Source organism: Neoarius graeffei, chromosome 24 (genome assembly GCF_027579695.1).
Source record: "Neoarius graeffei isolate fNeoGra1 chromosome 24, fNeoGra1.pri, whole genome shotgun sequence".
Lineage (NCBI taxonomy): Eukaryota > Metazoa > Chordata > Actinopteri > Siluriformes > Ariidae > Neoarius > Neoarius graeffei.
The window spans coordinates 22,937,961-22,957,019 of record NC_083592.1 but is presented as its reverse complement, the minus strand read 5'-3'; the positions used below and the strand labels follow the sequence as shown (position 1 = coordinate 22,957,019).

General features: G+C 41.1%; 1 protein-coding gene across 1 annotated transcript in view; it reads right to left on the bottom strand.

Moving 5' to 3' along the window:
• Positions 1–19,059, bottom strand: part of LOC132872229 (regulator of G-protein signaling 3-like) — a 47,473-nt gene that overhangs the window by 11,637 nt on the left and 16,777 nt on the right. The window contains exons 9-13 of the mRNA XM_060906898.1: positions 16,755–16,798; positions 11,140–11,262; positions 6,920–7,678; positions 5,666–5,730; positions 4,318–4,422 (exon numbers count right to left, since the gene is read on the bottom strand). Coding sequence (XP_060762881.1) covers positions 4,318–4,422; positions 5,666–5,730; positions 6,920–7,678; positions 11,140–11,262; positions 16,755–16,798 — 1,096 coding nt within the window. The remainder of the gene's footprint in view (positions 1–4,317; positions 4,423–5,665; positions 5,731–6,919; positions 7,679–11,139; positions 11,263–16,754; positions 16,799–19,059) is intronic.

The following is a 19,059-nucleotide window of genomic DNA, read 5'->3' as shown; positions in this document are numbered from 1 at the left end:
TGAACACCGCACTGCTTTTATTGCAAATGAGCTTAGCCGCCTTGACATCGACATAGCCGCACTGAGTGAGACAAGACTCCCAGAAGAGGGTCAACTAAGTGAAATAAAGGCAGGTTACACTTTCTTTTGGAAAGGCTACCCAAAAGATGGACCCCGCCTTCATGGTGTTGGTTTTGCAATACGTACCAAACTGTTTAAGAACCTGAAAGAACTACCTCTTGGTATCAATGAGCGTCTTATGATCACGAGGCTCGAACTCTCTCACAATCGTTATCTGACCGTCATTAGTGCATACGCCCCTATGCTTGATGCAGATGACGATAAGAAAGAATCCTTTTACGACTCCCTGGATAATCTTCTTACTAATGCACCAGCTAACGATTTCTTGGTCCTACTTGGAGACTTCAACGCCCATGTTGGTCGTGATAAATATCTATGGCAGCCGTTAGGCTCAAATGGAATGGGAAAAATGAACTCTAATGGTTTACTATTACTTACAAAATGCACACAGCATAATCTGGTCATCACAAATTCTCTGTTTCAAATGAAAAATCGGTACAAGGGTACATGGCAACATCCACGTTCTCGTCATTGGCATATTATTGACTATGTTATTACAAGACAGAGGGACAGATGGTTCGTGATGGATACTCGTACTGTCACTGGCAGTGATTCCTGCTTCACTGATCACCGTATAGTCAAGACCTCCCTGAGATTAAGGCTCCGGAAACGTTATCGGCAGAAGCTCAGGCTTAAATACAACTTCGATATTCTCAGCCAACCTGAAACTAGAGAACACTACAGTATGTACAATCACTAAACAGCAAGCTCTGTTCACTAAATGTGGAGACAGACCCCGAGACATCCTGGAACGACTTAAAAAACTGCATTCTCGATGCCTGCGCAGAGGCAATTGGTCCTAAGAAGAAAAAACATCAAGATCGGTTTGATGACAACGATGATGAGCTGAGCAGCCTTATTAACCAACATCGTACTACTTTCATCAACTGGCAACATCATCCCAAAACTCATTCTCACAGACAGGCTCTAACCAAGGCAAAATCACTCCTGCAGAGGCACACTAGAGAACTGAAGAACCAATGGTGGCACACAAAAGCAGTTGAACTTCAAGAACTTGCAGATTCCAACAAGTCACGTGCTTTCTTTGAGGCAATTAAGATGGTCTATGGCTCTAGTTCTCATGGACCTACCCCTCTCAGGACCTCATCCAATGAACTTGTAAAAGATCCCGATTCAATTAGAAGTCATTGGAGAGAGCACTTCAACAGCATACTAAATCGTGATCCTCAGATAGATCAAAGTACAATTGATGAACTCAAACAGTTTCCTGTCCGAGAGGACTTAGCTGTTCCTCCGACTCATAGTGAAATAGTTAAAGCACTAGAACTATTGAAAAATGGAAAGGCTCCAGGCCCTGATGGCATTCCCCCACAAGTCATCAAGTTGGGTGGACCTAGACTCACCGAGAGAATCCATAAGCTCCTGCTGTGTATATGGGACAATGAACAACTCCCCTTAGAACTCCGGGACTCTCTCATTAGCACTCTTTTTAAGAAGGGCGACAAATCATGTTGTGACAACTACCATGGTATCTCTCTACTTTCAATCATGGGAAAGCTCTTCGCCAGGATCTTATTAAATCGTCTAACACCTCTAGCTGAAGAAGTCCTCCCAGAAAGTCAATGTGGTTTCAGACCCTCTCGTGGTTGTATTGATATGATCTTTGCCCTACGCCAATTACAAGAGGAATGTCGTGAGCAACAATCTCCACTCTACATTACTTTTGTTGATCTTACTAAAGACTTCAACTCCATTCGCCGCCCTACCCTATGGCAAATATTACTAAAATATGGCTATCCAGAAAAACTTGTTAACCTAATCCGACTTCTACACAATGAGATAACTGCATCAGTCTTGTACGAAGGTGTTGAAAGCGAGCCATTCCCAGTTAACACTGGTGTCAAACAAGGCTGTGTTATTGCTCCTACTCTTTTTTTCTCTGTTTATGGCTGCTGTTCTACAGATTGCTGGCCCCTCACTTACTGATGGAATGTCTATTCACTACCGCTTTGATGGAGATTTCTTCAACCTCAAGCGTTTTCAAGCAAGAACAAAAGTATCCTCAACAGTGATAATTGAGCTCCAATACACTGATGATTCAGCTCTTTGTGCCTGCTCCAAAGCTGATATGCAAAGAACTGTGGATGCATTCACTCTTGCATACAGTAGACTTGGCCTCACTCTAAACACCACTAAAACCGAAATCTTATTTCAGCACAAGCAGGGTTACCCATCACCACTTTCTCCCAAACCCTCCATTAAGATCAATGGTGTGCAGCTTAAGACAGTTAGCAACTTTAAATATCTTGGAAGCACCATCTCTGATAATGTCTCACTTGACGCAGAAATCCAGAATCGTATAAGCGCCGCTGCAGCTGCCTATCAAAAACTGAGTAAAAGAATCTTCTGTCACAAAGATATCAAAATCAGTACAAAGCTGTCAGTATATAATGCCATCATACACTACCGTTCAAAAGTTTGGGGTCACTTTGAAATTTCCTTATTTTTGAAAGAAAAGCACTGTTCTTTTCAATGAAGATCACTTTAAACTAATCAGAAATACACTCTATACATTGCTAATGCGGTAAATGACTATTCTAGCTGCAAATGTCTGGTTTTTGGTGCAATATCTACATAGGTGTATAGAGGCCCATTTCCAGCAACTATCACTCCAGTGTTCTAATGGTACAATGTGTTTGCTCATTGCCTCAGAAGGCTAATGGATGATTAGAAAACCCTTGTACAATCATGTTAGCACAGCTGAAAACAGTTTAGCTCTTTAGAGAAGCTATAAAACTGACCTTCCTTTGAGCAGATTGAGTTTCTGGAGCATCACGTTTGTGGGGTCGATTAAATGCTCAAAATGGCCAGAAATATGTCTTGACTATATTTTCTATTCATTTTACAACTTATGGTGGTAAATAAAAGTGTGACTTTTCATGGAAAACACAAAATTGTCTGGGTGACCCCAAACTTTTGAATGGTAGTGTAATTCCTACTCTAATATATGGCTGTGAGACTTAGGTCATCTACCGAAACCAGATGAAACAACTAGAAACTTGCCATCAACACTGTTTAAGAAGAATCCTTAACATCAAGTGGCAAGACAAGGTCACAAATGCAGATGTACTCAAGAAAGCTTCTACAACTAGTCTGGAGTCTATCATGCTTTATCACAGACTTAGATGGGTTGGACACGTTTGCAGAATGCCGAACTACCGCCTGCCTAAACAACTTTATTTTTGTCAACTTGCCCAGGGTACTCATCGTGTTGGTGCTCTGAAGAAAAGTCATAAAGACTCACTAAAATACTCGCTTGTTAAGGCCAATATTAATCCGTCTGAATGGACTAACCTTGCATCTGATCGCCATATTTGGAAGAAAGTTATAAGGAAAGGCATGAACCATTTCGAACAGAATAGACTCGCTGAAGAAGCAATGAGGCGTCATAGACGCAAAATGAAACAATTGAACAATCCCGTAATATAAACATTAAGCCGCCATACTCATTTACGAGTGGCAGCGAAGAGAGAGGGAGAGAGACACATTTCAGGGTAATATGCTACCATCCAGACAAAATCTTTTTCAGGGAAGGCCTTCCTTCTTTCAGCAAAACAATGCCTAACTGTTCTCTGCACATATTAAAACTGCATAGCTCTGGAGGAAAAGAGTCCAGGTGCTAAACTGGTCTGCCTGCAGTCCAGACCCGTCTCCCATTGAAAACATTTGGTGCATTATAAAGCACAAAATATGACAAAGGAGACCCCAAACTGTTGAGCAACTGAAAATGTATATCAAGCAAGAATGGGACAACATTTCTCTTTCAAAACTACAGCAATTGGTCTCCTCAGTTCCCAAACATTTACAGAGTGTTGTTAAAAGTAGAGGTGATGCAACTCTGTGGTAAACATGCCCCTGTCCCAACTTTTTTGGCATGTGTTCCTGACATCAAATTCAAAATGAGCATATATTTTTCAAAAACAATAAAATTTCTCAGTTTCAACATTTGATATGTTGTCTTTGTACTCTTTTCAATGAAATATAGGGTTTCCATGATTTGGAAATTATCCCATTTTGTTTTTATTTACAGTTTACACAGCATCCCAACTTTTTTGGAATTAGGGGTGTACTTGGAAATGTAATGTCAAAAGTATTGACAAACCACTGATCTACAGCATGACTCATCTCATCTTGGAGTCATTTCTGGTAAAAGAGGAAGTAAACACTTGAACTAACTTGTCTGATTTGAGTACTTTCTCAAGCTTGCTGGATGGATAACTTCCGGGTCTGTCGTTGTTGTTCTTCCTGAGAAATGTCAGACGATTCTTCATATCTTTTGCCCTGCAGGAAAGAAAGAAACCATAGGAAGGAAAGTGCTACCCTCAGCTTTAAAATGGCTCACCAGCTAGTTAACTGTTCACCAGACTGTTCAACTGTGTGTGTAGTTGTTTGGTGTGTTAAGACAAAACAATGAAAGCAAGAATTATCAAGAATATTGGAACAGCAGCTGGGTTTCATTGTGACACAGAGCTAAAGGCCCGGTCACACAGCACTCCGCGTCTATATCACGTACAAAAAGATACAAAAATCTGGTGGACGTGGTCGTAAGTGGTAATTTTTGGTCAATTTTGGCTTTGCCGTGCTTTGTACGGGGTATGGCCGTCGGCGGCTGTTTCACTGCCATAGCACTGCCAAATCACGGGTAACCGCGGCTCAGCGTCGTTGGAAGAGCGGCTTGCTGCGCATATAAAAGCGGTAGGATATGTTGAGCCTGTATCAGTTGGTTCTGGAGCATTAACATGAGGACATCACAGCGTTGAGGGTTCATGTTCACCCCTTGACATCTAGACTGCAAGTGCCGAGGTCTCAGAAAATTACGGTATTTATACATGCCGCAAATCAGAAGTGATGCAGAAGTGATTAGACAGTGATCAATCGAATTTAGAACTTGTTTGAGACGTCGTTTAACGGGCTTAGACAGTGCTATGTACGCGGAAAAATCCATTTCTCAGTGATAAGCCGCTAAACACACGCTATATCCCGTGATACCAACGCGTAACACCCGTCCGATGACCGTGCTCTGCCCGTGATAGACCGCCAAACTTTCGCGTCTTACCACGTCTCCCCAAGTTTTAATAACGGCCGGGACACTGATTATCACGTGTTTTTCACATGTGTTGCACGTCTTTACCACGTGTGCCGGCCGTGGTTGTCCGCGGTCTAAAGTTTTGAGCAGTCCAAAACTTTTTGCCGCGTCCGACGCCGTTCCGATTTTCCCCTGCGTCCTGTCACGTCTGTATATCGACTGTAACACGTCTTAACTTCGACATCAACACGAACAATATCGTCTGCTTCACGGGAGAGCACTTTTTGACGGGTTTTGGCCGTGATAAAGCCGTAAAGCGCTGTGTGACCGGGCCTTAAGATTCAGGTGTTATTCATTCACTGCACTGTGGAGGCATCAAGCATAGAACAGCTTTTTCTTAGAAGATAAAAAGTGTTACAAATTCCTATTCACTGACAAATGAAATGCAAGAATACTGAATGCACATATGGCAAAGTATATGAAAACATTATGACTTACAGATTTTTCGATTTCTTCTGGGTGCTCTTCCCCACTTGACACTTACAGTTTGGCTCACCACAGACCTAATTGTAGGACAGGAAATATATTAATACTGTGTAACATGCCCTAAAATGAGAGGTGAAAGACCGATGTGGAAGGAGTCACCCCTGATGCAACAGAAATGTATTGCTACATATATACACTGAAAAATACCATGCAATGTACACTGACCTGCCACTTTATCCAACCAATCATGTGGCAAGAGATACAGATTAAGAACTTCAGTTAATGTTCACATCAAACATCACAATGGGGAAAATTTTTTATCTCTGACTTTGATTGTGGAATGGTTATTGGTGCCAGATGGGCTGGTTTCAGTATTTCAGAAACTGCTGATCTCTTGTGATTTTCAAGCACAACAGTCTCTAGCGTTTCCACAGTGTGGTGGGGGAAAACAAAAAATATTCTGTGAGCAGCAGTTGATGAGAGAGGTTTGAAAATAATTGCCAGATTTGTTTAAGCTGACTGGAAGGCTACAGTAACTCAGATAATCACTCTTTATAACTGTGGTATGCAGACAAACATCTTAGAACACACAACTTATCAGACCTTGAACTAGATGGGCTACAGTGGCAGAAAATGTTGGGTTCTTTCCTGTCATCTATGAACAGCAATCTCAGGCTGCAGTTGATACAGGTTAACAGAAAATGGACGGTTGAAAATTGGGGAAGAAAACCCAAATTACATTATCTGGCCACTTTTGAAGAACCTGTGCCTATTCAGATCTACTTTTTTTTGTTTGTTTGTTTGTTTCACACCTTTCTATGTAAACTCTAGAGACTGTTGCACATGAAAATTCAAGGACATCAGCAGTTTCTGAAACACTCAAGCCAGAGTGTCTGGAAGAAACAACCAAACGCCAAACAAAGTCACCGAGATCACATCACATCTCACACACACGAGCTTTTGATCTGTATCTACCTGATTTTATGCATTGCACTGCAATCATATTCATTGCAGCATACAATAGCTTACCTATTTTATATAATTTACACATTATATTGTCAAATTATTTATCCATAAAACATTATATGAAATGTACATAAATTACACCATGATCCAAAATTCTCCTATATTTAAACAGTGGCAATAGTCTGGGTGTTAAGGTCTGTAATGGTGGAGAAACAGTTGTGGTTGAGTTATACAGTAATTCATAATAAAAGAGAATTATAGTTGAGGAATGAGTTTGCGTTCTGTGAAGGAGAAACATACCCTCCTCCCAGTGAAGAGCAGGCAGATCTGATGGATAGATCCTCTGTTCTTTGTGAGTTCTTTCCTCAAGGTCTGGGGTGAGGGAACAGTCCACCGCTGCTGCATCCCTCTGCTGTTCTCCATGCAGTGTATGGCCTGGTCAGAGATAAAGCGTGGTGAGCGTGGCTCCTGCAGCAGGCTGCCCTCGCTGTGTGTGCGCCGGTGCAATGAGCGCTGCACACACAGCCTCGTGCTCTGCTGGCCCTTGCGAGATGACATCTCCACCAGGCTCCTCCGCTTCAGATAGCCTTCGTCATTGTCCTCTTCCTCCTCTTCCTCCTGCTCAAGTTCTTCGTCATCATCAGTGGATGGTGAGGTGAGAGCATCTGGATTGAAGGAGTGATCTAAGCACAGTTTAGGGATAATGAGAGGTGATGAGGAGGAAGATGAAGATGTGGGTCTGGCGCTTTCACCTTCACCCTGTTCCCTCTTCTCAAACTCTGACGCCTGTTCACCACACTTTGGCTCCTTCACCCTCTCCTTCCAGATGGCAGCAGGTTCCATTTGTGCAGATTTAGAGGTGTCTCCTAATGTAGGAGGGGGCTGGACACACTCGCTGGGATATGACACACACTCAGAAGGGATGCTGGTTCTGGCTCGGGTAAGACCACTGAGAGGGGAGCAGGTGGGTTGTGATGGAGAACATGGTTCTGAAACACCATGCGTGCCGAAGCCTAGCAGTCCCAAGTCAGCCCGATCACCAGTCTTTGGCTCTAGCATCTGCCAAGAAAGCATTCAACAAGTGTTACCTTACTTTAATACAGTTCATCTGGTTGGAATGGTCCAGTGTTCTTCAACCTAATCTCTATCAACTCAATCTGTAACATGTGTGTGATTACCAGAGACAAAGACTTTCACATGACTCTGTACTGATGGAATTCATTAATTCCTCAGGTCAAGGATATCTGCAAATTGTGCAAAAATTAAATCTTCACAAATTTCAGACCTGGGCCTACTGCTCCACAGTTCCACAATTGCAATATTTTACTCTTAAAAAAAATAGCCTAAAAAGCTGTGCTTAGCAAGAATAAGTGTCCAGGAATAAACAAGACTGAGTGAACATAAGATTAAATACAGTTTTTCACCTCTTTAAATACTGAATCACTTCAAAGACAATAAAAACTAATACCAAGGTTGCTTTACTGCTGGAGAGGTAATTATTGCACTTGATAAGTTCTGGTGTAAAACTTCTCTTCTTAAAAAGGCTATGCTCCCAAACTTCAACACTATATAATGCACAACAAAGCTAGACAAGCTTCAACACTTGGATATCTAACACCCATTTAGCTGCAAGTGCCATTTGCTAGTATGTAGCTTTCACAAAAACCCTGACATAGCTAAAAAGATCTGATCCAATCAAGCATTTGCATGTCTAAGTAATTCTATCTGTAACAGCATTGATAAGCTTCTTGAACTGGAATTAGGTGTCTACCCACACTGGCATTTCCTAGATTTTAATGCTACATTCATAATCCCTTTAGACTGTGTACACCTGTGTTTTTGCAGGAGTTTGAATGTACTTGCAAAATTGCCTAATTGAATAACAGTGGCTTTAAATTAAACCACATAGCTCATTTTGCAATGTACACTAGTTTGTGATCTTTAGCTAACTAGCTAGATCAGTGTTTATACAGAGGAAGTCTCATCTCATCTCATTATCTCTAGCCGCTTTATCCTGTTCTGCAGGATCGCAGGCAAGCTGGAGCCTATCCCAGCTGACTACGGGCGAAAGATGGGGTACACCTTGGACAAGTCAATTACAAAATCAGTCAAGGTCAGTGTTGATGAGAATCAGATTCATAGATGTGATTTAGGTAAATACAGTTAGGTCCATATATATTTGGACACTGACACAAATTTTTTTTTTTTTTTTTTTTACCTGTTTACTGAAACATATTCAAGTTATAGTTATATAATGGACATGGACATAAAGTCCAGACTTTCAGGTTTCATTTGAGGGTATCCACATTAAAATTGGATGAAGGGTTTAGGAGTTTCAGCTCCTTAACATGTGCCACCCTGTTTTTAAAGGGACCAAAAGTCATTGGACAATTGACTCAAAGGCTATTTCATGGGCAGGTGTGGGCAATTCCTTTGTTATGTCATTCTCAATTAAGCAGATAAAAGGCCTGGAGTTGATTTGAGGTGTGGTGCTTGCATTTGGAAGATTTTGCTGTGAAGAAAACATGCGGTCAAAGGAGCTCTCCATGTAGGTGAAACAAGCCATCCTTAAGCTGCGAAAACAGAAAAAAACCCATCCGAGAAATTGCTACAATATTAGGAGTGGCAAAATCTACAGTTTGGTACATCCTGAGAAAGAAAGAAAGCACTGGCGAACTCATCAATGCAAAAAGGCCTGGACACTCACAGAAGACAACAGTAGTGGATGATCGCAGAATAATTTCCATGGTGAAGAGAAACCCCTTCACAACAGCCAACTAAGTGAACAACACTCTCCAGGAGGTAGGCGTATCAATATCCAAATCTACCATAAAGAGAAGACTGCATGAAAGTAAATACAGAGGGTTCACTGCATGGTGCAAGCCACTCATAAGCCTCAAGAATAAAAAGGCTAGATTGGACTTTGCTAAAAAACATCTAAAAAAGCCAGCACAGTTCTGGAAGAACATTCTTTGGACAGATGAAACCAAGATCAACCTCTACCAGAATGATGGAAAGAAAAAAGTATGGCAAAGGCATGGTACAGCTCATGATCCAAAGCATACCACATCATCTGTAAAACACGGTGGAGGCAGTGTGATGGCTTGGGCATGCATGGCTGCCAGTGGCACTGGGTCACTAGTGTTTATTGATGATGTGACACAGGACAGAAGCAGCCGGATGAATTCTGAGGTATTCAGAGGCATACTGTGTGCTCATATCCAGCCAAACTGATTGGTCGGCGTTTCATAATACAGATGGACAATGACCCAAAACATTGCCAACAAAGGGTTTTCAACCAAGTATTAGAAATGAACATTTTATTTACAATTATTTAATTTGTCCAATTACTTTTGAGCCCCTAAAATGAAGGGATTGTGTTTAAAAAAATGCTTTAGTTCCTCACATTTTTATCCAATCATTTTGTTCAACCCACTGAATTAAAGCTGAAAGTCTGAACTTCAACTGCATCTGAATTGTTTTGTTTACAATTCATTGTGGTAATGTACAGAACCAAAATTAGAAAAATGTTGCCTCTGTCCAAATATTTATGGACCTAACTGTATATACCGTAGCTTGTTTGGTAATATTACCAACACTCTGCCTCATTTATCAAGTTTAATCCAACCAGACTTATGTGCACATAATTTGTATGTGTTTAAATAAGAAATTTGGTGTTCATTAACATCCTGTAAATTTGGAAAACATTTGTATTGTATCCTGCTCACAAATATGCTACAATGATTTACCTCATGAGTTTTGTGATAGCAATATTGTCAAAATAACAATACTGGCTGCATTTCAAATCTGCATATAATCTACACCTAATACTGAACCTGCTGTTGACTTTAAAATATATTTTACATTTGTCAAAAATAAACATGCAATCTAAACACAGTACAAGGAAATTCAGAAAAGATTTACCAGTTTTAAAAATCACTGACAAATCACTTTTAAAATGCCATACTGAAATGTAAAACAAACATGCTGCAAATATCTAGTACAGCTACTGAGAAAATGTATTATTTGTATGACCTCACCTTCATTAGTGATCCAGTGTTTAGCTCCTAAATACAAATAATGTGTTCTTTCATCAAGGCAGCAACACTGTAAAGCTCTTTGTGACATCTTCCCTTTCTACCCTCCCTCCCATTTGCCCTCCTTCACGTTCTCTCTCTAAGTTGCATGTGCGTATCTGTGCTGCTCTGATTAATGATGTTGCTGCTGAATCAGTTGTTGCTAATGGCAGCCCAGGGGGTACTGAATCGCAGCAGAGATGAGAGATGGCCAAAAAATCCTGATTTTCTCCTTCATTGTCCTTGAAGGCAATGAAATAAGACTGTAGGAGGCATCCTGTTTAAACACATACTGAGACTGAACTCTTGATGGAACTGAACCATAAAGCACACAGTCACTGGAGAGATGCTCTATACAAAACAGTGTGCCTTACAAATGTGATGTTGTGTTTGCGTGTATGTGAGTGTTTATGAGACAACTTGAGAAAGGTGTGTGCTTTGTACCTGATCAGGACCTAATCTTTCTCTCAGAGCGAGCTGCTTGTTGATGTTGTCTCTCAGACATTGGTAAACTCTTCTCTTCTGCTCAGTTGAAAAGGCCTCCAAACTGAACAGACATTCAGTTATCTACATACAAAAAGAGAGAGAAAGAGAAAAAAGGTAAACAGAGAAGCGCTTCCCTTTCATCTAGCTGAAGAGCAGTCGATATGTGCTTTGTCAGGATTTATTGTGTGTCCTTGTACTGCTCAAGCTCTGAAAGGCAACCTTTGTCTCACATGCTGCACTGAATGAGAGGTGAGAGAGTAAAAGCAAGGGACAAAAAGAGGGAGCAATGAAGAGAAAAAGATGAGAGAAAGCAAAAAAGAGAAGTACACACACTGTATCAAGCTTGGAGCATCACACTGTCTGTGTGTATGAGAGAGAGAGAGAGAGAGAGAGAGAGAGAGAGAGAGATGTGTTGTCAGGGAGATGGGCAGATGGCTGTGTGTTTAACGCTTCGCCTCTGCGTGTATTTGCTGGAGTGAGCTGTCTGTCTTGCTGACATGTCTACTCTTCTGGGAGCGAGGAGCTTGGAACAAACTCACATGTGACGTATATAATTTCATAATTAAGAGTCACTCTAGCATGGAGATGCTGTTAATGTACTGTAAATGTCTGCAACACAGTGAAATTATGCATGCTAATGATATTTAATCAGGTGCATAAAATGTACTGTATGATATAGTACAGCAGGGCAGTCAAATTCCTCTGAAAATGGATTCAAATTGTATTTATTTAAAGTGCTAGTCTAATGAAAATTACATCATAAAATCCCGGGTTTTCTGTGTGATATGGTCAAATAGGTTGTAAAGTTCATCGATAAATAAAAAATTGGTTCGCATCTAAAGTCTGTTCCAAAAATCACTAAAAGCTTGTCCGCCATTATTAGATTGCAGTGATTTACAGGTCAGCGGCGCTGCATGTGTGACGTCATATGCACCACTGCCTTCTTTTGTGTCCACACAGACTCTATACTATTCTCTGCAGTGGTGTGCATTCTTGATATGATCTTCCTATGATCTTCTTGCAGTGTCCCTTTACAGAGAGCTGATTTTAAGGTGAATTTAACCTGTTTTAAATTTTAAGGTAAAGTCCCTACAATAATCATGGAATTGGCGTGAAGGAAAAGGCCATTGCAAGATTAATTTATAATTTATCACTGTGATAAACTTCCCTATGTATTTCTGAATCTTCTTGTTGCCTTTTTGTCCACTGAAACACATGCAATGTTATACTGCATCTAAAAACACGATTTCAATATCAAATTAATGCGGTCCTGTTATCTCACTCAACTAACTCATCGTTCTGTGTTTATAGGCTCTGAAAGAGATTCTCTCGCAAAATGAGCAAAATGTTCCAATTAATACTACTTTATCTTCAAGTACGATTAACACATCATATCCATCTTCCGTCAAATGCTGCCTGTAAACAAAAACTGTCGAAACAACCACTCTCTCCTCCTTTTGGTATTTCATATGAGTGTGCTATAGCCAAAACAGCCGAAGCATCTGTGTCTACTGTAGTACAAATAGCAGCTCCTCCTTCTTCAAATACTGCATCAGGCACAAACAGAAACCGCCTTTCCACCCTCTCCTTCATCTACAACATCTGAATTTTATTAAAAAATAAATAACAGTAATTGTGTGCTGACCCCCCACCACCGCCACCACACACACACGTGTGCACACATACACGCCTCTACTTAACATTGTAGCACAAAATAGAAAGGGTCTACAGTGCCTTGCAAAAGTATTCATCACCCTTGGTGTTTGTCCTGTTTTGTTGCATTACAAGCTGGAATTAAAATGGATTTTGGGGGGGTTAGCACCATTTGGTTTACACAACATGCCTACCACTTTAAAGGTGCACATTTTTTTTTTTTTTATTGTGACACAAACAATAATTAAGATGAAAAAACAGAAATCTAGAGTGTGCATAAGTATTCACTCCTATTCGTATGAAACCCCTAAATAAGAGCTGGTCCAACTAATTCACTTTATAAGTCACATAATTAGTTGATTAAGATCCACCTGTGTGCAATCAAAGTGTCACATTAACTGTCACATGATGTCTGTATCAATCATTCCTATTCTGGAAGGACCCCGACTCTGCTACACTACTAAGCAAGCAACATGAAAACCAAGGAGCACTCCAAACAAGTCAGAGACAAAGTTGTGGAGAAGTATAGATCAGGGTTGGGTCATAAAAAAATCCCAAACTTTGAATATCCCAGGGAGCACCATTAAATCCATTACAGCAAAATGAAAAAAGAATATAGCACCACTACAAACCTGACAACAGAAGACCGCCCACCAAAACTCACAGACCGGGCAAGGAGGGCATTCATCAGAGATGCAACAAAGACACCAATGATAATGCTGAAGGAGCTGCAAAGATCCACAGTGGAGATGGGAGTATCTGTCCATAAGACCACTTTAAGCTGTACACTCCGCAGAGTGGGGATTTAAGGAAAAGTGGCCAGAAAAAAGTCATTACTTAAAAAATCATGTTTGGAGTTTGCCCATCAGCATGTGGCAGACTCCCCACACACATGGAAGAAGATTCTCTGGTCAAATGAGACAAAAACTGAACTTTTAGGCCATCATGGGAAATGCCATGTGTGGCTCAAACCCAACACCCTGAGAACACCATCCCTACAATGAAGCATGGTGGTGGCAGCATCATACTGTGGGGATGTTTTTCATCTGCAGGGACAGGAAAGCTGGTCAGGACTGAAGGAAAGATGGATGGCACTAAATACAGGGCAATTCTGGAGGAAAACCTGTTTGAGCCAGCCAGAAGTTTGAGACTGGGACGAAGGTTTACAGTCTAGCAGGACAATGACTCTAAACATACTGCTAAAGCTACACTGGAGTGGTTTAAAGGGAAACATTTAAATGTCTTGGAATGGCCTAGTCAAAGCCCAGAGCTCAATCCAATTGAGAATCTGTGGCATAACTTGAAGATTGCTGTACACCAATGCAACCCATCTAACTTGAAGGAGTTGGAGCAGTTTTGCCTTGAGGAATGGGCAAAAATCCCAGTGGCTAGATGTGCTAAGCTAATAGAGACATATCCCAAGAGACTTGCAGCTGTAATTGTAGCAAAAGGTGGCTCTATAAAGTATTGACTTGGGGGGAGAATACTTGTGCACACTCCAGATTTCTGGCTTGTTGTTTTTTTTTCATCTTAATTATTGTTTGTGTCACAATAAGAAAACAATGTGCACCTTTAAAAGTGGTAGGCATGTTGTGTAAATCAAATGGCGCTAACCCCCCAAAAATTCATTTTAATTCCAGCTTGTAATGCAACAAAACAGGACAAACACCAAGGGGGATGAATACTTTTGCAAGACATTGTACATGGTCCTAATTGGTCCTGTTAGAACTAGAAACAGTTGGTAGTTTTATGAGCAACTAAGTTTTGGAGGTGAATCCTAACAAATTCCTGGCTGTTGTGCATTCGCTGCGCACAATGCATATGACACAACATGCCACCTGCTCCTGCCAGCTCCAGCACTAAAAGTGAAAGTAAGTGCCTAATTACTGCCATTATTTAGCCTTGTATCAAACTTCAGAACTGCCATCAGTGAAAAGGATAAAAGACTAAGGATAACCAATAAATTCAAGCAACAGGCTAAACACAGGGTGGCACAGTGGTGTAGTGGTTAGTGCTGTTGCCTCACAGCAAGAAGATCCAGGTTTGAGCCCCGTGGCTGGCGAGGGCCTTTCTGTGCGGAGTTTGCATGTTGTCCACGTGGGTTTCCTCCGGGTGCTCCGGTTTCCCCCACAGTCCAAAGACATGCAGGTTAGGTTAACTGGTGACTCTAAAGTGAGTGTGAGTGGTTGTCTGTGTCTATGTGTCAGCCCTGTGATGACCTGGCGACTTGTCCAAGGGTGTACCCTGGCTTTCGCCCGTAGTCAGCTGGGATAGGCTGGGATAGGTAGAACAGGATAAAGCGGCTAGAGATAATGAGATGAGATGAGGCTAAACACAAGCGTGACACTTATTGTGTGGGATGGCGCTTCTGACTTTTGTTTCCAGATTGTCAGAACTGCTCCGCGTACCAGACGTCACTTAAATCCTTCTATGTGAATCTGCCTCACAAATTTATCTTTTTCAAAATGTATGAAGCAGACACCAAACCGTCCTGTCAGCTTGAAGTTACCTCTCTTTGTCCGTACACATTGAACCCATTCATTGTCAGTGTCCTGCCAACTTTGGGCTATAATGGATTAAAATTCCGCTTTTTTTTTTATCTGCTACACTTGATCAGCCTTGAAAGACACACCTCTTAGGAGACATGCTTTGGTTTTACTTTTGTTGTCGAATAAAAAAAAAAATCATTAAAAACATGCTACACTTTGCAAAGCAGATGAAACCAGAAAATGTCACAAACTTTCAAGCGTTTCGCATATGACATCACTTTCTTTGAATTAACAGTAACTTAGCAGGAACACATTCATGTAATGGTGGACTCAAAGAGCTAAACTTTACCAACTAAATAGAACGTGTTCCCAGTCTCATATTAAAATACAATTTAGACTAAACTATTTAACATGTCTAGTTTTATAAGGTATACTTTCCAGGGGTGATGTCGTTTGCGTAAGACTAGCATTTTAAAAGATTTAGTATTAGAACAGATGGGAGTATTGATTAATTTATAATTTTATAACAGCGGACAGAAACAAATGGCAGCAGTGCGATGACACAGTATGTTCATATTGCATCCTAAAACATGAACAGTCTTGCTTTCTTGTGACCTTTTTGTAAGAAGCCACGTTTATCATATTTACTGATACAACTGTATTTAGCCAGCCAGAACTAATTTAAGCTCTCTCCGATACATTCTTACACAAAATCTCAAACAGCTTCTTATTTGTTACATATCTTCATTACGTGGAATTAAATATGGCATTTTTAAATACACATAGTGCACTCTACCATCAAGAAAACACCATTGATTCTGGTACTGAAAAGTTGACTTACATAGATCAGGATATATAATTTAAAAATTGATACTTAATGTTCAAAATATGGGTAAATAAGGTAAACCATCACCTTATCCATTTATTCGGAGCTTTATTTCTATATCAAGCACCACGCAAATTTGGGGCGGCATGGTGGTCTAATGGTTAGCTCTGTCAGCTCACAGCAAGAAGGTTCTGGGTTCAAGCCCAGTGGCCGATAGGGGCCTTTCTGTGTGGAGTTTGCACGTTCTCCCCGTGTCTGTGTGGGTTTCCTCTGGGTGCTCCAGTTTCCCCCACAGTTCAAAGACATGCAGTTAGGTTGACATGGGGCAGCCTTGGGCTGAAGTGCCCTTGAGCAAGTGTTCTGGGTGCTGTAGCATAGCTGCCCACTGCTCTGGGTATGTGTGTGTGTGTGTGTGTGTGTGTGTGTGTGTTCACTGCTTAAAGTTGTTCTTAACAAAACTTCAATGCAATTGAAGTGAGAGTGGAATTGTCACTAAACACACAATTCCATTAATTAATTCTTATCCTAAAACTCTGAAGGCTTAATTTTGTTTAATAGGTATAACTTTTGGGGGTTGAGAAACAGGTGTACTGATGCGCTCTTACCTCTATTCTGTATGAGACATACAGGTGCAGTTTATCTGCAGGAACTGCAAAGAAAGAGATCAGTACAGTTTAAATTGCCTTCATGATTGGACAAATGCAGGGTTATTTTTAGAAGCCTTCATTCATTTTTCACCAAAACCCACATTAATTTAATGAACACCCATTAGGCACTGACAGTCTCTTCTGTAAAAAGGGTCAATAAAATTCCTTATAAATAGAGGCAGCAGGAGAAAGGCTGAAATGCTTGCTATGGAACGCCTTTGGATATTTCTATCCATCATCAGGAAGATGAATAATACACACACCCTCCCAGGCAGCCTAGGACTGACTCTACCAGAGACGAGGCCATTGTTTATGGCAGACAGCAATAGAGTGCAAAGCAGCTCAGCAGCCAATCTCAGGGAACTTCTCTTATTACACACACACACCCCTGCCGCCTCCTTCCTGAATGCTGCTGTGGGTTATATACGGTCACAAATACTCCAGGGTGGAGCTTGTTCACATCCCCTCTTATCTAAACAATCAGCTCAGAGATGCTTCATACACTTTCACACAAATATATACACAGCTGTCTATTTCTCAATCCTGTAAACATGTAGCAGCTCAAACTAGTAGCTCAAACTAACTAGCTCAAATCTGTTTGAACAGGTCTGCAAGCATACTAATGAAATGTGCTGTTTCTTAGCTGTTTTTTTTAGCAAACATGCAGTTTTTATTTTTCTTCCTCGTACTTCTTATTCCCTTAAAACTTTTCTACAATTAATTCAGGAAACCATAAATTATTTTTATTTGCTCTCAGTTCTTAGGAACTGTTATTACCTTGCCCTGTTTCCCTGGGGTATAAATATAAAGTTGCACACATGTAAAATGCCTTTATGCGCTATCATTTAAAAACAACAACAACAACAACAACCTTTCAACAAAAAGCATCTTGACATGACATGCACAGGTCAGGTAATCGATATTAAAACCAACGCAGGTTAAAAACAACATTGTTATGAAACAATAAAACAACACTTTCATCACAACATTGTTTAGAAACACTGCATGAAAGAAGCAGTTCCAGAGAGCACCTCACAAGACACGGCTCCTGAACATCACCAAGTGCCTTCAGAACTACATCTGGCATTGGGTGTTGTGGTCAGATTTGACCAAATTCAAACAAAAAAGGGGGGAGGGGGATTGCATACAAGGGAAAACACCAGATTCCCATTATAATATATGGAGGTGGATATTCAAAGCTGTTTCGTGGCTGATGGCACAAATGATCTTGGGATGATTGATAGCATCATATGGTATATTCTACAAAGTACCAACATATTTCAGCCCAATACCTGGTTATCTCTGCCAGGAGATTCAGACCTGGCCATAATCAGAGCACTCAACAAGATGATGAACCAAGCATACATCCAAATCAAAAGAGAAATTGATAAAACACAAAATTAATGTTTTGCAATGACCACCTCAGTCTTGTGATCTTTCTCGATCTTTAGTTTCAAGTCCTACTGAAAACCTGTGGTCTGAATAGCAGAGGAAACGCTACATGCACTAAAATAAGAATATAAAGAACCAAGAACCCTCAAAAAATCTCTCTATCCTTGTAAGACATTGCAGAACGAGAAGCAGTGTCATTGTTCTCTTCGGGGCGGCACAGTGGTGTAGTGGTTAGCACTATTGCCTCACAGCAAGAAGGTCCTGGGTTCGAGCCCAGTGGCTGGCGAGGGCCTTTCTGTATGGAGTTTGCATGTTCCCCTCGTGTCTGTTTGGGTTTCCTCTGGGTGCTCCGGTTTCCCCCACAGTCCAAAGACATGCAGGTTAAGTTAATTGGTGGCTCTAAATTGACCATATGTGTGAATGGTTGTTTGCCTCTGTGTTAGCCCTGTGATAACCTGGCAACTTGTCCAGGGTGTACCCTGCCTCTTGCCCATAGTCAGCTGGGATAGTTAGGTTGATGTGGGGCGGCATTGGGCTGAGGTGCCCTTGAGCAAGGTACCTGACCCCTGACTGCTCCCCGGGCGCTCTGGTGTGGCTGCCCACTGCTCTGAGTGTGTGCGTGTGTTCACTGCTTCAGATGGGTTAAATGCAGAGGATGAATTTCACTGTGCTTGAAGTGTGCATGTGACAAAGGTTTCTTCTTCTCCAGTTTGCCTGCGACACTGTAGAACAGGATAAGCGGCTAATGGATGGATGTTCTCTTCAGGGTAGGTATGTCAAAATTAGGGAGTCGATCATTTTCAAACCAGTGTCTGAAATTTAGTGTTTGAAAAAAATTAAGAAATGCTGCACCATGTTCCTATATGTTTGA